The 24,318-nt window shown below is 45.2% G+C and overlaps 3 protein-coding genes across 5 annotated transcripts in view; 2 read left to right on the top strand and 1 right to left on the bottom strand.

The window, feature by feature from the left end:
• Positions 1-6,920, top strand: part of LOC6044523 (nucleoprotein TPR) — a 279,855-nt gene extending 272,935 nt beyond the window's left edge. For 2 of the 3 annotated variants that reach the window (XM_038263021.1, XM_038263020.1), the window contains exons 9-13: positions 1,985-2,470; positions 2,540-4,444; positions 5,306-5,434; positions 5,577-5,788; positions 5,902-6,920. In XM_038263021.1, coding sequence (XP_038118949.1) covers positions 1,985-2,470; positions 2,540-4,444; positions 5,306-5,434; positions 5,577-5,606 — 2,550 coding nt within the window. In that variant the 3' untranslated portion in view covers positions 5,607-5,788; positions 5,902-6,920. The remainder of the gene's footprint in view (positions 1-1,984; positions 2,471-2,539; positions 4,445-5,305; positions 5,435-5,576; positions 5,789-5,901) is intronic. The other variant, XM_038263022.1, reaches the window with a different exon arrangement.
• A 2,418-nt stretch (positions 6,921-9,338) lies between these two features.
• LOC119770430 lies at positions 9,339-9,860 on the bottom strand. The gene has a single exon (XM_038265323.1). The coding sequence runs from the start codon at positions 9,789-9,791 to the stop codon at positions 9,342-9,344; it is 450 nt and encodes a 149-aa protein (XP_038121251.1). The 5' UTR covers positions 9,792-9,860; the 3' UTR covers positions 9,339-9,341.
• Positions 9,861-10,038: 178 nt separating this feature from the next.
• Positions 10,039-15,223, top strand: LOC119768971. Its single transcript, XM_038260818.1, has 4 exons — positions 10,039-13,004; positions 13,062-13,144; positions 13,199-14,992; positions 15,047-15,223. The coding sequence occupies exons 1-4, from the start codon at positions 10,058-10,060 to the stop codon at positions 15,221-15,223; spliced, it is 5,001 nt and encodes a 1,666-aa protein (XP_038116746.1). The 5' UTR covers positions 10,039-10,057.
• The last annotated feature ends 9,095 nt before the right edge of the window (positions 15,224-24,318 follow it).

The raw sequence follows: 24,318 nt of genomic DNA, 5'->3' as shown, positions 1-24,318 counted from the left end.
TTTAGCTTAGAGAATTTAATATTTAATAAATTGTGTCCCCCAGTAGCTAGAATTCAACTTTTCCAAATAGTTTCATTGTTAAAAACAAAACTTTTAATGTTCTGTTCGCACTCATTTTTATTGACGTTACTTTAGAAACTTTTAATCTGCTTTTCATTGTTCATTAAAGTTTTAATGCTATAGTGTTAAAACATAAACCCACATAGTTTCGAAAAGTTCGATTTTGGAATGTTATTTTAATTTTTTTCAAAAAAGTCAACCAATCGGGACGATTCTTGTTTCCAGTGGTTTGTAAGAATGTCCAGATTATCCTTAAATTTTGCAGTTATTGATTTAAGCAAATCTATCATTTTTGCGATTAAAAACATCGTTGCAACTTTTTTTTTCGAGTGTTAAATAATTCGCCGAAAATTCCGCAGACTCGAACAAACGGTAATAACTAAATTCATGCCATTTCAATAACAAATACTGTTAAAATAACAGAAAGTGTTATGGAACATTCTTGCAAAATCCATTTTTGCATAAGAGTTCAATAACAGTTAATGTTATCATAACAGAATTTGTTATTGGTCTGACATTGGAGGAAAGCCAAAACAACTATGGAATAATTTTTTTTGTTATGGAAGAATACCTCGAACTGTTATTGGGATGATCGGATTGGTTGTCAAAATAACAAAAAATAATAACAAAGATTTGTTCGGAGAATAACTAAAAATATTATTAGTCTGTTATAACAAAAACGATCCAATAACAAAAAATCATAACGGTGAATAACAAATCATGTTATAAATAACATAAAATGTAATTGACCTAGTATTTTCAAAGATCAAAAAATATTATTCCCATGTTATTACCATCTGCTCGGGACTGGGATGACATTGATAGTTTAAATTTATCTGTCAAATATTTTTCAAACTTTGGGGTTTGTTTCGAGATTTGTATTTGAAAACATATACTGGGGTAGGTGTTTCTTACTAATTTCAGATCAAAAGTGTGGAAATTAAAATTATTACCTCAAATGGACCATAAGTGAACTTACTTTTATCGTTCCATTCGAAAATCAATCCTTAAAAAATGTCTGTTTAACTTAATAAAATAATGCAAAGAGGTTAAGCAAATCAAATTGCATCTATGTTGATATTCAATGAATGATTTTTAATAAAAATAGTAATTATCAAAAATCAAATATTAAAGATTTTTTATGAAAAAAATTATGCACTCAAATATTTTTAAATTTGTAAATATTATTTAATTCTGTTTAAATAACACATAAAATTGAACATCGAGAAACTAATTTTGTCATTACCTATCAATGCCAAGCGGCAACGAACTTTTTCAGACTCTAATAATCCTGATTTTATAACTTGTCGATAGTGTAACTTAATCTTTATGAAATAAATGAATTAAATTGCATTCTCTCTTATCTAGGGCAAATTAAAAAGTTCTATGTAAATTTTATTTCTCATTTTGCAGTAATATTAATCATCAGAATTCAACTGGCTTAAAAATTGATTTATGGCCAATTTAATGATTCATCATCCGACCTATTATTGGATAGATAATCAAAAGACCTTCCAAACGAGTCTAAAAAAAATCAGATAACAACTATTTCCGGATCTTATTCTGTAAATGAACAGTTCATACGTAGCTAATTTCTCTCTCTGGCAATATCGTAAAACTTACACTTTAGCACTTCCACTATATAAGATGAATTAATCAGGAAGACGACGCTGCTAATCGTCCAATTACTCACCGCTAACACTCCTCTCTTCCTCGCAAGTGTTACCGGTGGCATTTAAGCCAGCACTCCCCCAGCTGTTCATAATTTCAAATATTACACGCTCCGAAGCCCTATTGAAAGATGCATGAATCCATCCATCAGAGACCCGTAACGCACCCAACTTGACTGAAAAGATCTGTCGCGACCCGTTATTTATAATTCCGATTGCGATTCTAACCGTTCTCTTTGTTCCTCTTCCCTCAGTGGTCACTCCGCAGCAACTCGAGTCCAGCAACGGTCGGCAGCAGCAGCACGAGCAGTGGCAGTTCCACCGAAGGCCACCACGGCAACACCAAGGACGTATGGACGGACAAGCACGACCATCACCACGATCCGGACGATCTGATCATGCACCATCACCACCACCATCATCATCACTCGGAGCGGTCCGACTCGGGGGTGACCTCGCCCAACAGTCACCACCACCTGGATGACACCCGGACCAGTGGGGTTCCGTCGCCGTGCTGTGATTTGTCGCTGCTGGACCAGATTCCGACGGACGACGTGCGGAAGCGGATCTTCACGATGAGCAAGAGGGCGTGCTACGACGACGAGGACAAGCAGTGCCTGCTGCAGATATTGACGCTGCTGAACAACCTGGAGGCGCTGTCCCAGGATCACGAGATTGGTGGAGGAGGAGGAGCGGGAGCGGGAGCGGGCGAGGACATCAGTCTGGAGGTGGCACCTGTGGTGAGTAGCAATCACTTACCTACATTTTAAATATAATAATTTAAACTCTATTTCTAAACATCTCAACAGAAGTACAACTACCCCTTCCCGGAGAGCAACCCACCAAAGTCCCTGCTGGTCACCTCAACCCCGTTCAAGACCACCCCAGCGCACCAGCAGGGCAAGATCGTGGCCACCGTACAACCGTTCAGCAACAGCAACAACTCAACCTCAACAAACGGCGAACCAAAGAGCATCTCGATCGCATCGATCGCGGAAACGTTCGGAGGCATGAAGAAGTCCTGCAAGTGGGGCTCGACGAGTCTACAGGAGAGCGGCGTGTTTGTGGACGAGATGATGGTGAGCAGTGCGGGGACGCAGACGGAGCTGGAGGACTTTCCGTGCCTGGAGCGGACGAACGCGGAGCTGTGTGCGGAGATCGACAAGCTGAACAAGTTCCGGCAGAAGATCGAGGAGTGTTCGGGGGGCAGCAGGGTGGTGAAGAACCCGGTTGGGGTGAGTCTGTCGCTGCCGGCGGAGTCCTGCGAGCAGCGGAGGTTGCAGTACTACGTTAACAGGTTGGAGCAGCTGGAGAATAAGGTAAAGGTGTACGAGAGTAGTGGGGATGCGCAGTTGCGACATCTGGCGAATCGGATGCAGCGGGAGATTCAGCTGGAGGGATGGGTTGATCAGTTGAGCGAGAAGGTCGGTAAGTTGGAGGATGAGAATGAGCGGTTGGAGGAGGAGCGGTGTGAGTTGGAGGAGATCGAGAATGATACGAGGTTGAGACTGCAACGGATGGAGGTGGACTATGAGGTGATGAGTCAGAGGAACTCCGAGCTGGAGATGTCCAAGAATCAGTACCAGTCAAAGTATCAGGACGCACGGGATAGCATAATGAATCTGGAGGAACTTGTGCTGAAGTGTGAAGAGAGGATATTCGTGCTGGAAGAGACGGAGAACGAGCTGAACGATCGGATCGACCTGGTGCTGGCGTTCATCCCGGTTCTGCTCATGTACAACAGCTGGCAGCTTCAGGAACAAATGGCCGCTACCAAGCGACAGTTCAACGCCATCAACTACATCCCGCCGGAGCACATCGAGTACTATGAGTCGACCAACGGCGATCTCCAGATGAGACTGAACGAGCTGATGACGCGCGAGAAGGAACTCACGCAAAACATTGCCGAGCTGAACCGGGCGTACAACGAAACGCTTGAAAACGCCGACAACCTGTGGGCTCAGATGGAGAAAGAGTACAAAGACAAGATCTCCAAGTGCGAAACGGTCGAAACGAACCTCAAGTCCAAAATCTCCCAACTCGAAGAGCGACTCAGCAAAGACAGCGAGTACGCCCACGAGCGGATATCACACCTGGAAGAGGCGGAGAACAGCCTCAAGAACCGAGTCTCCAAACTCAACAAAGAAAACAAAGAGCTCATTGCCAAACATGCCGCCCTCCTCGAAGAGTACTCCACCCTCAAAGAAGAGTACCGCAAACTCCAGGACTACCTTCGCGGCCCAGCCGCCGAAAACCTCGAAAAGGAAAAGCGCAAAATCCTCACCCTAGAAGAGGAACTCTCCCACTCAACGCGTCAACTCAAGGAGGTCGAAGACTCCCACCGGTCCGAACTCGGCCATCTCCGCGGCCAGCTAATGTGCGCCTCCAAGGAGCTCAACCACATCGAGGTCACCAACAGCGAGCTGCGCGAGGAGGTCGAAACGCTCGAGGGTCGCATCCGGGAGCTGCTAACGCTGCGCAACGCCGACGACGAACGCATCAAGCATCTGGCGGAGGAGCTGCAGGCGAAGCAGGCCCAGATTCAGCACATGCAGCACAGCGGGAGCACCAAAGTAGGCGGTGGCGCCGGTTACGGTCGCAGCTTGGCGCAGGAGCTGGGCGGGCCCATCAAGGGCAGCTACTCGAAGTTGGGCTACGAGATACATCCGCTGAACCGGCGGTTCCCCGGGGACAGTGACAGCAGTGGAAGTGAGGTTAGTGTCAATGCATCATCTCTTAATCATCATTGGTCTTCCTAACATGTTTTAAGTCATTTGTTGATGGTACTAAAGTTCCCTTGAGTTTATTCGTAACATCACAGCTTTCATCTCTATAATTTGAGTTCCTCTGCATCTTTCTTGACATCACCATAAAGAAATAAAGTTTTGACTCAAGAATGAACTCAAAATTCATTTTATGATTGCTGTCTACAGTATGACATTCTAAAATTCCAAAACTCTAAAATTCTAAAACTTTAAAACTCTAAAACTCTAAAAGTTAGGAAGTTAAAAAATTGAAAAATTGACAAGTTGAAAAGTTTAAAAGTTAAAAAGTTAAAAAGTTAAAAAGTTGAAAAGTTGTTGAAAAGTTGAAAAGTTGAAAAGTTGAAAAGTTGAAAAGTTGAAAAGTTGAAACGTTGAAAAGCTTCAAGTTGAAAGGTGGAAAGTTGAAAAGTTGTTTTAAATTTCAAAGGTTAAAAATTTCAAAGATAAAAAATTTTAATGTTTGAAAATAAAAAAAATAAAAAATCTGGCATTCTAAAATTTCTTAGCCATGACAGCTGTCAAACCGCTTTCTCTTATTTTAATTTCTTCATTCCTTTATCGTGATGTCAGGAAGGGACTCAGAGTAACTCAAATTTATTCAGTAAGTGGCATTTTTATCCGAAGTAGTCAAAGATCACTAACCATTGATACCTGTCATATTGTTTAACTTTTTTTTACCACAAGACTTTGATTTCTTAACTTCTATATTCGTGTTGTTTAAATTCATTTTCAAATCAGAGTACAGACAATTTAAAATTTTCAAAAAACATGAAGTTTTTAAGCTTGTTTACAAACAATGAATCATTTCAGGACAAAATCAAATTCCCCGTCGCCAAGCCGGCCGGCGAAGCCAAAGAGGTCAAGAGTCTGGCCGAGACGATCATCTTGAACGCCGAGAGCCGCGGCATCCGCGCACCAAAGAAGTCCTTCGTCGAGGAGGTAAGTTGGAACGGGGTTAAAATATCTACAACTGACAACTTTGGATTTGACGCGTTAACCTGATTTCGCTTTTGGCTGGTGGCAGACTCTAACATGACTTTATTTTTCTTAATTTTTCATTTGTTTTTGTGAAATTTGCTAGGCCCGCAGCCGCTTTGCCCGTTGGGTGTAAACAAAAACAAGAGTTTTTTATAGTTTTTCATCATTCATTTGTACATTTGACATCGCAAACGTCACACACACGCAGAGCCTGACAGAGCATCTCTGTCGGCCGGATGTGTCGGGCGTGTGACCACTAACAGCAGCGTCTCAGCTGTCAAAAACAAAACTTGACCGGGAAGTGTACTGATTGTGGTGAGTTATTTTTTGTGTTCAAGATTTAACACGTTTTTTTTGTGCAATGTTGTAAATACTAACACAATTTAGTTTGAAAGCATCGAATTTAAAGTTATCTTTTCACGTTTTAGATAAACTAAAGTGCCTTGCGTTTGGGCAGTCTCTGTCCAAACACTAGCGACACGCGGCGGTGGCTGATCGAAGCACGCACCCATCAAAGTAGGCCAGGCTAATCAAAGCAACTATCCGAACCATCCCAGCATGCGTGGAGCAGCAGCTGTCGGAACATGAATCTAGTCGTTCACATAATTATCATTTTTTTTTTGTTTTTGTAAAAAGTAAACAAGTTTTATTAAGGGTTCTCTGTAGCCACACTTAACCAATAGTTTGCACGTCCTCACCAACACAATGAAAATAAAGCAAACACTTATTTAAGCGAATCACGAACCATAAAAAAAAATCACGAAAAAATGTTGAAACGAAACGAGTTAAGAATCTCAAAACCAACACGTTCATTTTCTCTGTCACCCTCAAACCGTAGTTCCGTTTTGCACACTTGGTTTTCATCATTATTTCCCACTAGCAAATAATTATGTTAAGCTTGCACGCCCCCTTCGACTTTGTTCTTTTGTTTTTTGTTGTTATTTTGTGTAAATATCATAAGTTAAACAGCACGATACTTTTTCTAATTTTCTCTATATTTTTATAGTACAATTTACGTTAAGGTCTTTTTTTTTCTTGCACGATCGACCCACAGTAGTTTGTTCAGTTTTTATTCTCTTTCAGTTCACGTAAAGTTAGACGAACTCATCCATTTTTTTTTTCGACTGTAAGCGAAACCATAAATTACTCGAGTGGTTGAGATTCGCTGGTTAAAGTGTCATTTTCGAGGATGCTTTTGCTAGAAAATCTCAACCGACACAAAAACAGAAAGATGAGCAAAGTAATGTGAGCTTCCAGTCACAATCAACAGAGGTAACAACAACTCTCAAAACCAATCATACCACTTACATATCCGTGTAGTAATGCATGCGAAACACACACCCACCCGTTTGTAATCATTTGATTGTTGCCGGAAAGTCCAATGTAACGGATCGATTGTGAAGTTTGGAGTAGAAATGGAACAAATATATTTGCATCTTTATTAGAATCGTGATCGTTTCAGCTAATTTAATCCGAAATTCCTTGCGGCAATCGTTTGGTTTGTTGTTATAGAGAACGGTGGATTTTTCCTCAACAAATTAAAATTTATATAAATATAAACAAAAACAATGGAATCATGTTTATTCAATCTTAGCGCAAATTTAATAACGGTGTACACGTTAACATCTTACACTGACCGATGAGAATCTTGCTTCCTTGCCTGAGGAGTTGGAAGTTGGGTGGTTCATGGCCTATCTACAATCACTTAGCTTAGAAAATTTCACTTAGCTTAGGAATTTGAATCAATGGAAATGAATCTGAGTTTCTACAATGGAAAAGTAATCAAATTAGAAACTGACGTTTGGTTTGGAAAATTTCAAAATCTACGGTAAGTTGACGTTTCCATATCAAAGGTAAACAAACAACTGCATAGCAACGTATATCAGCCCAGCAAGTTTTCTAAGTTGATTGTGGATGACGAACGTAAGTTGCAGACTTTCCTAAGTAACTACTTTACTTAGATGTTCTAAGCTAAGTGAGCTAAGTGATCTCTTACAATACTCGCGAAGAAAAGCTAAGCGAACAAAGGAAGGTAAGTTATGGAATTGTTTTTTACCTAATTGGAAAACTATGTTTCCTACTAAGGAAATCATAATCACGATAAATAACTTTATTTTAAATGAAGATTTATAGAAAAACTGGGTTAATTATTGCAACAAAAATCAATAATAAGAAATCCGATATTTTTTCAACCCTTTCAACTCAGCAGCAGTGCGGGAATTGAGCGACAGTGTTGTCACGCGGTTTTAGCTCACAGTACACAGTTGATCTGTACGCGCTCACCATTGCATACCTACGGGCGCATACGGTTCATTATTCGACTGAAGTCATCGGTTCGAGCAGTTTGATGATGATTGAAAAAAATCACCGAATTAAAATTTTAATGACATTTTCAAATAAATTACACCGACCAACACAATTTCGGCGCAGGCTCAACTCGAGGGGAAGTATAAAATTTGGGGAAGGGAAGCTGTCAATTACGGCCCCGGCACAAAAGAACAGCTGTTCGTTAAGGAACCCAAACCTAAGAGACTCTTAGACCCAAACAAAGCAACTGCGCACTGTAAAAAAAAGTACAAAAACTGCAAGCATAAAATGGAAATAAAATGTATAGGGGCAATATGCCCATTTTAAGCCTAACATGCGGTCGTGTTTGAATTATGCTGGATAATCTAGATTGTTCCTTGAAATTCACTAAAACCAAGTACACCAACGAGTAGAGCAACTTTTTGTGAACATTTCTGTTTATTTTCACTTTTATTAAAAGTTATGTTATTCCTTTTACAAGCATGTAAAAAAATATTTCAAAAATGCATTCTAATCAGTCGAGTGCATTGGGCCACGCCCTTTTTTCTATTTTCAGCTTAGTTCTTTTTTTCTTCCAGCGCTCTTTTGGGTCTGCTTAGTGCTGCCAAAATTGATTAAATTTTAAGCGAACACTCACGAAAAGTAGCATTTATAGCGAAAATTTCCTGACAGCACTTGCTCACTCCAACAGGCGCTGCACCAGCATGTTGGTGGTGTTGGTGGTCACCCTTTGTTCTTTATTTGCCTTCGCTTCTCGTTCGGGTTTCTTCAGCCTTCGATTGGAATGGGTCGTCAAAAATGAAACGTCAAAAGACTTAGCGCGTTTTTTTTTGTTGGTGCTTGCTAATTATTTACATTTTTTCGGGATTATTTTTCAAGTGAGTGACTAACTAATGGGCAAAAGAACATGTTGCCGGTAGTTGGAAGCAATTTTATAACTTAAGCGCTTTGAAATCGTTAGCGCAAGTGAAATGATATTGATGACGACTTTCGTTAAGCAGTTAACCACTCATCTTCGTGTGGATGTGTGTGCCACCAAAATGATGAGAAATGGTCTCGCAAAATAGAAATTATGATCAAAAGTGCATTAAATTTGATCTTTTTGGCCAGTAAGTTGCATAAATTTACGTGCTTACTCGAGGCGGTGCTGTAGCTGGTAAGTTTATAGCCTGAAAAGTATTTTTGGAGCTTTAATCGAGCATCAAACTCTCCATATGACGAAGATAGGTGTTTGATTGGAAAGGGTAGATTTCCCCTACATGACGGTAAGACTTGGGCGGATTGTTGTTTGTTTTGGGGTGTTCAAAATCATTTTTTTCCTTGAGTAAATGTTTTTTGTGTACTCGATTTGTTATACAATATTACATGTTTTTGCTCATAAAGGTGATGTGAATGCTTTTCCATGCGATTTTCCAACGGATGTTTTGCTATGTAACACAAGACTATGTAAAAATAATTTGTAATTGCATCATGCATGGAGAAAGTCCTTAGATAGTAAAACAAATGATATTTTAAACAATTAAGAAATTTATTTGCATCTCAAAAAGATCTCCTTTTCGCACTACGGCGACCGCTCCTGACAAACCCGGGCCATTTGCACCAGTCGCTCAAAGTGCTTCCTCTTGATGGGCACCTTTACCCGGATGTTCGCCTCCATCATGACCACCTCATCCTGTGCTGCTGCTCCTCTTCCTGCCCTCGCCACCTTCCGGTGGTATCTCCCGTGACATCCGTCACACCGACACGGACACGCCACCTCCACCAGTTCCGGTTCCGAGTCGTCACTGGAGGAAACTTCCAAGACATTTTCCTCCGGCAGTCGCTCGAAGAGTTTCTCCACCGGGGGTTGACAGCTCAGCTCGGAACAGCATTCTACCACTGGATGGTGATGGTGTTGGTTCGTGTTGTGGCGGCGTTGATGACCGTTGACCTGCTCGCGGGCAACCTCGATCGTTCCGTCGTCGTACACGTCCAGCACCAGCTCCAGGTTGTTGGCATTAATTTGGGCCATTTCTTGAATAGATTTTGGAATTAGCCGAAATTTGGAAGTTAATCTGACAGTTTGTTGAGGGAATCTGGTTCTGATCTTGGAGGATGACTAGATCAGACAAAAAATCACCCAAATCAAGTTCGCCATGACTATTTGAAAGTTTGACAAGTCTTCATCAAAATTTCTTGTGCAAAATCTTTAAAAGTGAGTTTTTTTTAATTTCAAGTCTAAAAAATACTCAAACAATACTTCTCTAGATTACCGTCCCCTAAATTCCCCGTTACCAAATGAGTCGCCGCCGTCAGCCCCGCTCCTCCGACACCCAGCTGTTCATCGACGTAGTCGACGACAAGGTCGTCCAGGTCGTGTCCGAACGGCCCGTACAGTACGACCCGCACCAGCCGGTAATCCAACGCCTGATCACCACTCCGCTAGCGCCAACCCTGTACGACGGAACGTTTCGTCATGACGAAGACGGTAGCGAGTCCGAGCTGAGCTTCTCTTCGGACAGTGCTTCATCGGTGGAGAGCGGATCCGGCGAGAGTCCGGCTTCCGTGGACGAGCTGACGCTGGAGCAGACCGGTGCCAGGCCGATGTTTTCTGTTGCGAGGATGGCGGAGGAGGAGCGGAAGCAGTCGATTTCGGTTGTGAGTAAGGTTAGGAAGCATGCCGTTGGGGCGATCGTCGATCCGGACAGTACGGTGCTGATGCAGCTTGGGCGGAAGGACAGCTTTGGGCACCAGCAAGCGCTGGAGTACATTCGAAACATTAATGAGATGTTGGAGCGGGACGAGAGCGTGGTGATTTTGAGGTATCCGAACGTGCAGGAAGAGCAGAGCTCGAGGGTAGCTAGGGAAGATCACGTGGTGATGACTAGGAGGATGATGGAACTGACGGAGGATGTGTTGGGAAGGGTTCAGGGGAATTCGAGGGAGTCGATTCTGATGCGGTTGCAGCAAACGCTGGAGGAGATACTGAACCAGGACGATGAAACGATCGTGGTGCATAGCTACTCGAGAGCGGATACGGCTCGAGATCTACCGGAGTCGGAGGCGTTGGTCGGATTCTTCCAGAAGGACGATGATGCGGCACTGTTTGTGCACGTTCCGGACACGCTGAACAGGTTGTCCAGCAGCTGGTCTGGTAGTGAAACCGATCAGCAACAGATGTCGCTGGATCAGTTGAAGAACTTTCTGCAAGAGTCGCTGGTCTTTCAGGAGGAGACCATGGGCGTGACGATGTCCACCGAGCCGGACATCACGGTCAGCAAGTCCGGGAACAGAATCGTAGCGGTGATGAGCTTCCCGAACACGTCTTCAGCCGTGCTGACGGCACCTTCCTCCAGCATTCCGCTGGAGAGCGAGCGCAGCGAGATCATCCAGGCGGTCAAGGATCGCTTCCGGGAAGTGATCGAACAACCGAGTGGGAAGCTGCTGATGCAGCTGCACCTGGACGAGAGTCGCGGAAACAAAGTGGAGCAGATGAAGTACGGGTTGGATCAGATCCTGCGATCGTCGGAGCTTCCGCACGATCCTTCTCAGTTCAGTGTGCAAACGATCGAGGACAAGGTGATCGGTAAGCTGAGCTATTCCGGGGGTTCGATCGTGATTCAGACGTCGAGCAAGAACTGGGCTAGACCACGCTGTCACAAACCGGAGGATCTGGTGCAGAGCATCCGAGGTGTGATCGAGCAGTTCATGATCAACAACGAGCTGAACGATCGTGACTTGAAGACCATTGCAGCACTACTGGTTCAGGTGTTTTACGTTGAAGACGTGGAACTTCCGGAAGACTTTGTGGGTTTGTCAGTTCACGAGAAGATCGAGGTTTTAGTTCAGCAGCTGATGAATCCAACCGTGGATGAAGATCACCTAAGCATACTTGGTCAGATCCAGGTGACCCTGCAAGACATCTGTCAAACCCAAACGGCTGATCACGACAACGCTTCCTGGGATATCCTAAAGTCGTACTTTGAAGGACTAATCTGTGAAGGTGACAACGAGTACTACGGTGATACCATCCTGCCGGTGCTTCGTCGAGGTTTGCTCATGATCTTAAGCCAGTACGAAAACTCACTATCCAGTGCACTCGAAGAGCTCGTGCAGCTGCTCAAGCAGGTTCCCAACGAGAAAGTCGAGCTGTACAACGTGCCTTCGATCGCGACTTGTCCAGGTACCACAACTCTATCAGAACCGAACCAAAACGCACCCGAGTTAGACCACCCCTCCCTCGAGGTCGTCCAGAAGATCCACAACCTGCTTACCACCGATCAACCCTCCACCATCTCCTACCTTTCAACGTTCCACGCCCTCTTCTTCGCCTTCCTGACCATTGTCAGCGGCTGGACGGTCCGGGTCAAGTCCTTTCTTAGCAAGGATCCTCCGTCTCCGTCCGCTCCACCCCTGGACTCGCAACCATCCGTAAGCAAGAAACCCTCCGTCTCGTTCCACCTCGTCCAAGAACCGGAAGAACCATCAACCCCTCCGGACTTCCCGGCACAGCTGGAGCGCGAGCAGCGACACCTCAACGAAACCATCGACAGCTTGCGAGCCTACCTGGAACGTACGCTGGAAGCTCCCAAGTCGTGGCAGCACAGCGGCCAAGGTTCGCTCGTTGAGGAGCCGGAGCCTAGGAAGCTTCCCGCCAGCGGTCCCGACCGGATGGTGCAGCTGTTTACGCAGCTGCTCGAACAGTCTGAGCAGCTGAGGGGGGAGGAGAATCCGTCGACGAACGCCAATACGATCCACCTGCGGATGGAGTCGGCGTCGGCGGTGCTGGAACGGAAGGAGGCCGATCAGGTTGTGATGCTGAGTGGATGCATCCGCGATCGGGGCCAGAACGTCGGGTTGTTTTTTGAGGCACGGTTGATGGACTTGTTGGGGGTGGCGAATCAGGAGTCCGAGCTGGAGTGCGTGATGGGAGTGAGGCGACTTTCGGACGATGACGGGCAGGAGGAAGCAGCAGCTGGAGTGGTGAATGAGGTGCTGGAAGGGTGCTTGTCGGGGGTTGTCAGAGGTACGGATGAGCTGGAGAGGAAGACAAAGCTGGAGCAGGAGTGGAGACGGTACTTTGAGCAGATTCAGAACCACATTGAGGTGTCGATTGATCCGCTGCGGGACGCATTGGAGCAGATTCTGGAGAAGCTGGGTGCGAGTAAAACCGGCTTTGAGGATGACTACCTTGTGGAACTAGCGGAAACCGTTCAGTCTGAACCGTGCAAGGCGATTGCGGAAGGTGAGTTGGATGTTTGGTTACAGAACACGCAAACATAAAGCGATTTAAACCTTTCAGAGGTTATCTACGCCTCAAAATCCGTTCAGTTTGAAGAATCTACCAAGAGTGCATCAAGCGTTCCCAGTGTGAGGTCAACATCCGTAAGTACGTTACAATTTAACTCCGAAACAACGACTTACACGATCTGCTTCCAGGACCGCCTTATGACCATCGAGGGCGACCTGCGCGAGCTCAAGCAGCTGATGCAGCTTCTGCTCGCTTCCCGGCAGTACGAGCTGATGACGCCGGAAGCGTCCATGGACTCTGCCGCCGCGGAGCAGATCATACTGTCCTGCTTTCCGTCGCAGGAGTCGGAGTCGGACCTGGAGACGCTGTACGCGTCCGCGCTGGAGTGTACGGACGAGCAGCTGGCGGAACTGCAGCGGGAGGAGCTGGCGAAGCTTTCACGCAGGTTTGAGACAGAGTTGGGTGAGGTGCTGGAGACTACGCGCTCGATCGGGACGATGGTGGAGCAGATGAGCAAGACGCGGCTGGTTAGGACGGTGGACGTGGCTGTTCAGTTGGATGGGATGAGCTTGGAAGAGCTGGCAGCCGAAGAACCGCTGGAAGAAACGACAGTAGAGGGAGAGGTAGAACAACAACGGATACCAGACGTAGAGGAAATTCTGGAAGTTGTGCTGGAAGATATACTACCAGAGTTGCATCCGAAAGACGTAGAAGAAGCTGTGGAACCCATCGAAGCAGAGGTCGTTCAAGAGCGAGAGGAACCAATAGAAGCAACAGTGACTCTGGAAGCTGTTCAAGAGGAAGAACCAGTGGAACCAGCAACAGAGGGCGTCGAAGCCCTCGAAATATCTGAAGCTCTGGATATTATCCAGGAAGAAGCAGCTGAACTACCGACGGAAACATCAAACGAAGAAGACGCCACCTCCGAGATTGTTCTAGAACCTGAAGAACTTCCTGAAGTGGTCGAAGTGACACAAGAGCCAATTGCACCAACCCTCTTGGAACCTGCTGAACCTATCCCGGTAGAAGAAATTGCGCCTCAAGAGGAGTCTGGCATTGCCACTCCAGAAGAAGTGGAGGAGGAACTTCCGAAGGTTGAAGAACCGGTGGAATCTAATCAAAAGGTGTTGGAGATGATCGGTTTTGTTGAGGGGTCTGAGGTGACAGAAGATCAGGCGCTGGAAGAACCGCTGCAACCGGATCAAGTGACAGACGTTGAAGCACAGCCTATCGTTGAGAAGTCTCCGCCTCCGCTGGAAGAAGTCGTCGCGGCGGAACAAGCTTTCGTAGAATCTGTCAAGCAACCATCGGAAACTGAAGAAGTAACGGTTCTTCGGGAAATAATTGCAGTTGAAATGACGCAGGAGGATCGTCGACCGTCCGAAGTCAGCATCGTAGTGATTGAACCTGATTACAGCCAAGAGGAAGAAATTGCTATGGAAGAAGTTGCAGATCCGATTACAACGGTTATGCAATCGTTGGAAGAACCTCGACCCAACCTTGCCACCGAAGATCTGCTGCAGCGTGATGACAGCCACACATCGACCGACAAGTCGGTGGACATTTCTGAGCAACTGGAAGTTGCTGAAACGCTCGAAGCTTCTCAGGAAGCACCCTCAGATGTTCCGGATGACAAGCAGGAACAAGCTAGCGAGCAACCTGCGCAGAATCTGCAAGAGCCAGTTGCTGAAGAACCAAAATCCCTCGACAAGCCGTTGGAACCAACAGAAGAACGCATCTCGCGAACTTCGTTCGTCAAGCCTTCGCCGATGCAGGAAGGCGATCACGCCACCTCAACGCCACGGACGCTGTGCGAGCTTGCCTTCAGCTATCAGTGTCAGTGGGCGGCCTATCATAAGGGGGCCAGCCAGAGATTCGCGTGCCCGGCGGGGATCATCTCGTGCCATCGGGTGGGTCCAGATCAGCTGATGCTTCACTGGGACGTGGCGGCAAGGTACCTGGATCAGATTGATGATTTTAAGGTTAGTTTTCAAAGTCACAAGGGGAAATGAAAAGACTGATGAGTTGTTTTACAGATCTATGTGGATGGGCAGGAGCACCGTGGGTACTTTTCCAGCAAACGGAGGAGGACGCTCATTAGCGAGATCAACACTGCTGGAGAGCATCTGATATCGATCTACCCGACTCCTAAGAAGGAAGTCAGTGGTGGTAATCTGCAGTGGGCGCCCGGATTTTTTGTGTATCATCAGTGAATAAAGTGAACCTTTCTTGAGTTTTTTTTGTCATATTTTTGCAAATCCTTGGAACAAATGAAAATTTATATGTTTTCAAGACAAGATTCGCTTTTAGAGAGAGTCCACGAACCCTTTTGTTTGGACCTCACCGATTTGCCTGAAATTTCCAGGGAATGTTTGGACATATGTATATAAAAAGCATCTTAAACTAAAATAATCTGAAAATGCCTGTAACTAAGGCAACATTCAATTTAATTTCAAAATTTTAAAAAGCAGCTGAAAGGGCTTAGAGAATGCGACAAAATGAAGGGGTAAGCATCCTGATTAGCTCAATCGAAAAAAAGTTATAAGCATTCTAGTGAAAAAATCGCACAAAAGTGTTCCATGCAGATATCAACTCAATGTGACCAAGAGCTTGTAGGGGCAACTGGGACTACTATCTGAGACTGAAAACGCTTTTAATATTGCCGTTTTATGAAAAAAACGTTACTTAATCCACCGATGGTGGTATTAGAGTGTAAACAACGACTGTCCTATCCCTCGACCGTTGTCGCTACTTTGACAGTTGTGCTTCCTTTCTTGCTTGCGAGCAACAACGCCTTCTGCGTTTTGCCACTTCCGTTTCTCACTCTCAAAGTTGATCTCGAACTGTAAACCTCGCGCTCTAATCGAAATACATTAATTCGTTTGTAAAACTCATTTCTCGCGTTTGTTTCCGTTGAACTGTGCAACCCGAATAGGTTATGGGCCCAGAGTGGTGAAGATTTGAGTTTTCCGCGAGTGAAAGTCGGGAAAAGTCGTTTTTTTCTGATCGGACTTTGTGCGTCGCGTGCATCAGTGAAAAACAAGATGGCGGACGCAAAGGTGCAGGTGGAAAAGCTGAACGACGAGAACTACGTGATGTGGAAGTTCAAGATGGAACTTCTGCTCTTCAAGGAAGGCCTGACCTCAACGGTGACGCAGGACAAACCGGCCAATCCGGATGCAGCCTGGCTCAAAAAGGACGGAGATGCCAAGGTGGCGATCGGGCTGGCCGTGGAGAACGATCAACTCGTCCACATTTGTCGGAAGACGACGTCGAAGGAGATGTGGGACGCGTTGCAGGAAATCCACGGGGAGTCGAACTACAGCAACACACTGCACGTTTTGCGGAAGTTGTGTTCGTTGCGGCTCAGAGAAGGCGGCAACCTCCCGGAGCACCTCAAGGAGATGACGGCGATGGCAAACCATCTGGAGATGAACGGCGAAGGCTTGAAGGAGACAACGTTCGTGGGGCTCATCATCTCGAGCCTGCCGCCGTCGTACGGGAGCTTGATCAACGTGATCGAAAATCTCCCGAAGGCGGAGATCAAGTTGGACAACATCAAGGGCAAGCTCCGGGATGAATGGCGACGCCGTCGGGATTGCTTGGAAGACGAGCAGCTGCACGAGAAGGCGCTCAAGAGCTCAGTTGGTGGCAGTTCCAAGGCGACCGACAAGAAGAAAACGAAGAAGGCCGGTGCGTGCCACAACTGTGGAGCTGTCGGTCACTGGAAACGCGATTGCCCGAAGCTGTCCAAGGCAACGTCGGGTTCACCGAAAGCAAATCTGGCAGTGGAGCGACCAGCTGGGATGGAGATGTGTCTGGCCGTAAGTGGAGAGTGTAGCCCAAACCGGTGGTACTTGGACTCCGGTGCTACCTCCCACATGACGTCCAACACATCGCTCTTGACCAACGTGGACGCCTCGAAGCAGCCGGACATTTGTCTGGCGGATGGATCCAGGATCAAATCCAGCGGCGCGGGCACTGGGAAGCTGATCTCCGTGACGGGCAGTGGAATCCGGATGTCGGTCACCCTGGCCGATGTGTACCACGTGCCGTCTCTCGCCGGGAATCTCCTCTCGGTCAGCCGGATGTGTGATTTGGGCTACGCCGTGTGTTTCGACAAAGTTGGCTGTAAAGTGATGCGGGGCGAAGAAGTTATGCTAGTGGGGGAGAGAAGCGGCGGCTTGTACCGGCTGAAGGAATTCCCCGAGCGCGCCCTGGTCTCGAAGACGGAGCATCCAGCGTTGTGTGAGCACATGTGGCATCGGCGCCTGGGTCACCGAGATCCCGATGCGGTGTCGAAGATTGTGCGAGAAGATCTGGGCTTCGGCCTGAAGATGGAAAAGTGCGCCGTAAAGTGTGTTTGTGAAGTGTGCCTGAAGGGAAAATGAGCCGAGACAGTTTTCCGAAGCAGTCGCAGAGCAAATCCAGTGCCGTGGGAGATCTGATTCACACCGATGTGGGTGGCCCCATGGAGGAGGCCACGCCAAGTGGCAACAGGTTCTACGTGATTTTTGTGGACGACTACAGCTGCTACACCGTGTTGTGCCTGTTGAAGAAGAAGTCGGAAGTGGAAGCGAAGATCCGGGAGTACTGCAGCCTGATGAAAAATCAGTTCGGGTACTACCCAAAAGTGATCCGTTCGGACGGCGGAGGGGAATATTCAAGTGGAACGCTGAAGAAGTACCTGGCCGAGAACGGTGTTGTGCTGCAACAGACGGCGCCGTATTCGCCGCAACAGAACGGCAAGGCCGAGCGAAAGAACCGCTACGTGGTGGAGATGGCGCGCTGTCTGCTGGTGGAGTCGAACTTGGGGAAGAAGTACTGGGGCGAGGCGATCAGCACTGCCAACTACCTGCAGAATCGCTTGCCTACTTCGACCGTGGAAAGAACACCTTACGAACTGTGGCACGGAAAGAAGCCATCCTACACCCATCTGCGTGTGTTCGGTTCGGAAGCCTACGTCCACGTACCCAAGGAGAAACGTCGTAAACTGGACGCCAAGGCCGTGAAGATGACTTTCGTCGGCTACGCGGAGGGGCGCAAAGCCTACCGTTTCCTGCATCCGGATGCCGACTGGATCGTCATTAGCCGCGATGCCAAGTTTCTGGAGAACACCGGTGAGGAGGCAGTACAAGACAGCGGCGACCTGTTCGCGGACGATGCCGAGCCTGATGCGGCCAAGGAACCGGAAACGTTTGACGTGCCGATCAGCGGTGGAGAGCAGCGAGATCGCGAGCCCGCGGTTGCTGGCCCGAATGCAGAAACGACCGAAGACGACGTGGAGCAACTAGAGCCAGACGTGGAGCAGATAGAGCTGGACGAGGACACGACCGACGAAACAGGAAGTTCGGAACTGGAGACGTCCGTGTACGAAAACGCGTCGGAGGGAGATTTGTCTTTCCACGGGTTTCCTCTCGACGAGATTGCGCGGCGCTCGCTGCGATCAACCAAGGGTGTGCCACCAGTCCGTTTTGACGAAGCTTTCGTGGTTGCTGCGGCTCCCACGAACGACGAAGCGGAACCAACAAGTGTGCGGGAGGCGCTGCGGTGTGACCAAAGTGTTGAGTGGAAAAGTGCCATGGAAGAAGAGCTGCAGTCACACGCCGAAAACGGAACCTGGGAGCTGGTGCCACTGCCACCTGGCCGCCAACCCGTCGGCTGTCGCTGGGTGTACAAGGTCAAGAGGAACGCCGCGGGCGAGGCCATCAAGTACAAAGCTCGTCTGGTAGCCCAGGGCTACTGCCAAAAGTTCGGACAGGACTACGATGAAGTGTTTGCGCCAGTTATCAAGCAAACAACGCTGCGGATGCTACTGGCCGTCGCGAGCAAACACAACTTGCAGCTGCGACACTTCGACGTCAAGACGGCGTACTTGAACGGAGTGCTGCAAGAGGAACTCTACATGAGGCAGCCCGCCGGATTCGAAGAGCAAGGCAAGGAGGACCTGGTGTGCCGTTTGAGGAGGCGCATTTACGGGCTTAAACAGTCGGCCCGTTGCTGGAACCAGCGTCTGCACACGGTCCTCGAGCAGCTGGAGTTCGAGCAGAGCACCGCAGACCCCTGTCTCTACGTGAAGGTCGTCGAAGGTAAGCGCATCTACCTGTTAGTCTACGTTGACGACATCTTGGTCGGCTGCAAGTCTGGGGGCGAAATCGAGAAGATCTATTCGTTGCTCAAGAAGGAGTTCAAGATGACTGACCTTGGCCCAGCTAACTTTTTCCTGGGGCTGGAGGTCAAGTGCAACGACGGGAAGTACGGCATTTCCCTCGAAGGCTATATCGACCGTATAGCTGAACGTTTTGGACTCTCGGATGCCAAAGGTGCCAAATCTCCAATGGACGAAGGATTCACCAAGACCGTAGAAGAAAGTCGTCCACTTGAGAACAGCACGGAGTATCGGAGTCTCGTCGGCGCGCTCCTCTATGTGGCGGTTTGTGCCAGACCGGACATAGCAGTCAGTGCCTCGATACTCGGACGGAGTGTCACGGCGCCCACACAGGCGGACATGGCGGCGGCGAAGCGAGTGGTCCGCTACCTCAAAGCCACGAAATCCTGGCAGCTCCGCTACGACGATCCAGACGGAGAATTGGTCGGCTACTCCGACGCGGATTGGGCCGGCGATTTGAAAACCAGAAAATCTACGACCGGATCCGTCTTCCTCTATTCCGGAGGAGCTGTTTCCTGGGCGAGCCGTCTCCAGCAGTGCGTGACTCTGTCGTCCATGGAATCGGAGTTCGTCGCTCTTTGCGACACATCCCAAGAAGCAGTCTGGCTGCTGACCCTGATGGAAGACTTCGGCGAACCGGAGCAGAAACCGTTGACCATCAAGGAGGACAACCAAAGTTGCATCAAATTTGTTGCAGCAGAAAGAACAACGCGGCGTTCCAAGCACGTAGATACCAAGCACTGCTACGTGAAGGAACTCTGTGAACGGAAGGTGCTACAGCTGGAGTACTGTCCGACCGAGGACATGATTGCGGACGTGCTCACCAAACCCGTAGGAGCCGTGAAGCACCGGAAGCTGTCTTCGCTGCTTGGACTTGCAGCGCCCGGCAGTGGTCGTTGAGGAGGAGTATTAGAGTGTAAACAACGACTGTCCTATCCCTCGACCGTTGTCGCTACTTTGACAGTTGTGCTTCCTTTCTTGCTTGCGAGCAACAACGCCTTCTGCGTTTTGCCACTTCCGTTTCTCACTCTCAAAGTTGATCTCGAACTGTAAACCTCGCGCTCTAATCGAAATACATTAATTCGTTTGTAAAACTCATTTCTCGCGTTTGTTTCCGTTGAACTGTGCAACCCGAATAGGTGGTTGGTGCCTTCCTCACAATTATGTACATATTTGTTTCTGTAGTAAGAATGACAAACTACAAATTTTATCTAAATTTTACTTCTTACAACATATCTACATGGAGTATGGGGCCTAGAATCCCAAAAATCATTGGACGTAATATTAGAACAACACCTACACAGCAAAAAAAAGTTGAATTTTGGAAGGTTGAAAATTTGGTAGGTTGAATATTCCTTATTTTTTGAGTAATATTACATAAAAAATGTGTAAAAATGTGAACCTGATGAATATTCATCAAAAACTGATGAATATTCATCAATTCCTGATGTAATATTACACATATTTTTCGACACAAAATCTGTCACTATTTCCTGATGAATATTACAATCAATTTTTTTGATTTGATTGGGGCTGTTTCATAAAAATTGTTCACTTTCAATAGTTTAAAGTAATAAAGTTTTTTAAGCCTTAAGGCAGTAAAAAAATATATCTGTTCATTTTTCCCGGGAGTTTCAAATCAACAAAATCCCGGGAGCCAGATCTCCGGATAGATCCGAACAACTTTTTCATCAAAATATTTGAGATCCGGCCTCTGAAATGTGTACAAATGACACTTAGGTGCTCATAACTTTTGATAGGGTTATCAGATCTTCAATCTTTTGGGCTTGTTGGAAAGGTCTTTTGATTACCTATCCAACGATGGGTCGCATGATAGATCCGGACAACTTTATCATCAACATATTTGAGATCCGGCCTCTAAAATGTGTACAAATGACACTAAAGTGCTCATAACTTTTGATAGGGTTATCAGATCTTCTATGTTTTGGGTTCATTAGAAAGGTCTTTCAAATACCTTTCTTAAACTGTATGATCAGACGGGTTTTCTTACAAAAACCACCCTTTTTACAATCTTTCAAACTTTAGCCAGAATCGTTTTTTAGCATTACTTTTGAAATACTTAACAAAACTTCATAATAGTTAATATAGGTCATGTGGGACCCTAAGACGGATCGAATGAGACCAGAACGGCCCAAATCGGTTCAGCCAGTCCGGAGATAATCGAGTGCATTTTTTTCGGTGCACGGACTTACAGACATACACACGCACAGACATTTGCTCAGAATTTGATTCTGAGTCGATAGGTATACGTGAAGTTAGGTCTACGAGGTCGAATTAAGAAGTTAATTTTTCGAGTGATTTTATAGCCTTTCCTCATTGAGGTGAGGAAGGCAAAAAACTCTTTTTCTAAAGTGAAATTTTTGGATGTTGATTGTTTCCCAGGAGACCTTTAAAATCGCATTTTCTGGAGATTATTTTATTATATTAAAGTTTCAATTAGGGCCAATTTCACAATAGAAACATGCAGAAATAATTATTATCGTCCATTTATAATTTTATAATTACAAAGCTTTGCAAAATGAAAGTTTTTTTTTCATAAAATTATTTTTATTATGTACTTTTTGGTACTGGGACCTGGTAAGGACCGAGTCGGCTTTTGTAATTACATTGTTCTTAATACTAAGAGTAATTACAGAGGATCTTGTGAAAATGAAAGTTTAAAAAAATCTTAAATTCACATTTATTGAAAATCAAGTTCGTTCATTGACCGAGCCACGTAGCCAAGTGGTAACGCTTCCGCCTCGTGAGCGGTAGATCGGGGTTCAAATCCCGGCTCGGACCAACACAACTGGTGATCTTTTCCCTTCTGGAATCGATTACTTAGTAAAGGGAAGGTAGTGTATCGTCACAAACTGGACCTTATCACGACACCTTAGGGAGGTGACCTTTGGAATGTTAACATTAAGTTGATAATGAAACTGCCACTGAATCCGCTTTGTAAATGCCGGCCCCGATACTCTTCAAGGGTGTTCCCCTCAGGAACAGGGAAAGATTTGCTTTTTAAGTTCGTTTCCAAGGATACTAGATGTGACCCGAGAAAAAGCCTAATTTTATAAAATTTGGTCTTAAATATGAAATATGGAAAATTCTCTATTTTAAGACCACAATTTAAAAAAATAGAGGTTATTTTTATTAAAAAGATCAGAGAGCTCCGAAAAGTGGCACTTTCTACCATTTAATATTGAGCCATTAGTTCTGAAGCATCGTCAGTTGATAATCACTATCTTGACACTAATATTTTTCATGAGACTGTTCCTCATAAACTGATTTTCCGATTTTCGAAGTCCCAGAGAGAAAAATGTAGAGAGTCCGCTTTTCAGAAATATTTTTGTCTGGTGTGATTTTCTTTCAAAAGGGTTTCAAACTGAAAACCTATTAAATATCGAAAATGTATACCTTAAAGTAACTATGTATAACATAAATCGGTATATTTTATAAAAATCCGGACCCAGACAAAAAAATATTTGACCGATTCTTAGCGAAGCTACACCAAAATGTCACTTTTTTCAATTTTCAATGTGATTTTTTATATGAAAAATTTCATTTTAATTAGGATCTAATAATTGCAATGTGCTTTAAATGCGTTTTCTTATCTGAAATGCCAAAAATATTGACCAAATAAGGTCTGCAAGTCATTGAATGGGAGAGGAGTTTTTTCATAAATCTAGCGGCTCTATCTCAGCAACCTGAGGTCCAATCTTCAATGTCTCTTAGACAATTTTAAAGCAAATTTTCTGAACTTTTCAAAAAAAATATTTTTAGAAACGGTCACACATGGTCACTATTTTTAAAAATTGAAAAACTGCAAATATTTCGCTAAAATCAAACTTTCGGTGGCTATATCTTGAAAACGGAGCCCTTTATCAAAAAATCTGTAGAGTACTTTTCGATTGCAAATTAAATTTTGCATTAAAAAGTAATGTCAAACTTGTTTTTGCATGAAACTTCGATTTTTTCCAAAAATCACTATTTTTTAAAAAAAATCATAACTTGGCGGCAGATTTCTTGACCATGTTTCTCTATGGCTCAAAAGTTGCTGATTTTTGTCCCCTAAAACATAACAAAAAATCTCGAAAATCAAAAAATACGTATTTTGGGAAATTGAGTTTTAGTAAAAAAAAATGTTGATAAAAAAATCAGCAATTTTTTTTTCCGTGTACCTTTTTTTCTCAAAAGTCCTCAACAATACCTACAACTTTGCCGAAGACACCAAATTGATCAGAAAATTCACTCAAAAGTTACAGCTGTTTAAATATTTAGGTACATACCATTTTTGTATGGACAGCAGCCAAAATTGTATGGAGACTTGTATGGGTGAAACAATGACGCAAAATAGCTTATTTGGTCATAGGGAAGGCCCCCACAAAGTTTGAGTCAAATAAAAATATACAAAAAATAAAAATGGTCGAAATCGGCCGATTTCGTAGAGAGTTGCTCATATAATAAAAAATAACAAAATTTGAAAAATCAATACAAAAAAATCAGCATTTAAATTTTCACAAAGAAAGACCTTTTTCCGTTACTTGACTGTAAAAAATTTTGGAACATGTCATTTTATAGGAAATTTAATGTACTTTTCGAATCTACATTGACCCAGAAGGGTCATTTTTTCATTTAGAACAAAAATTTTCATTTTAAAATTTCGTGTTTTTTCTAACAGGGTTATTTTTTAGAGTGTAACAATGTTCTACAAAGTTGTAGAGCAGACAATTACAAAAAATTCATATATAGACATAAGGGGTTTACTTATAAACATGACGAGTTATCGCGATTTTACGAAAAAAAGTTTTGAAAAAGTTACTTTTTGCGTTTCTCTTTGTTTCGTCGTCCGTGTCTGTCGCGAGTGGCGATGAACGGCCATGATCGACGACGACCAATTTTTTCCAAACTTTTTTTTCGTAAAATCGCGATAACTCGTCATGTTTATAAGCAAACCCACGTCACCCCGGTTTACGGTACCTAGGCAAACACGTTGTTGTGGTTTCGTTTGAGCAACCTGCTAAAAATGTATGGGCTTTCGTAATTTTTGTTCTCGTGGATCAAACTTACTTTTTGCCCAGGTATTTAAAAACGTGGGTTTTATAGAAAACCTAGATGTATGGATATCAAAAGATCGGA

This window comes from Culex quinquefasciatus, chromosome 3, assembly GCF_015732765.1.
Source record: "Culex quinquefasciatus strain JHB chromosome 3, VPISU_Cqui_1.0_pri_paternal, whole genome shotgun sequence".
Classification (NCBI taxonomy): Eukaryota; Metazoa; Arthropoda; class Insecta; order Diptera; family Culicidae; genus Culex; species Culex quinquefasciatus.
The sequence above is the reverse complement of the archived record's forward strand: the minus strand, read 5'-3'. Positions and strand labels throughout refer to the sequence as shown.

Coding starts and splice junctions, on each gene's coding strand:
- LOC119770430 (XM_038265323.1), bottom strand. CDS start 9,791: ATGGCCCAAATTAATGCCAACAACCTGGAGCTGGTGCTGGACGTGTAC.
- LOC119768971 (XM_038260818.1), top strand. CDS start 10,058: ATGAGTCGCCGCCGTCAGCCCCGCTCCTCCGACACCCAGCTGTTCATC. Junction 13,005..13,061: donor GTGCAAGGCGATTGCGGAAG/GTGAGTTGGATG, acceptor TAAACCTTTCAG/AGGTTATCTACGCCTCAAAA. Junction 14,993..15,046: donor ATCAGATTGATGATTTTAAG/GTTAGTTTTCAA, acceptor GTTGTTTTACAG/ATCTATGTGGATGGGCAGGA.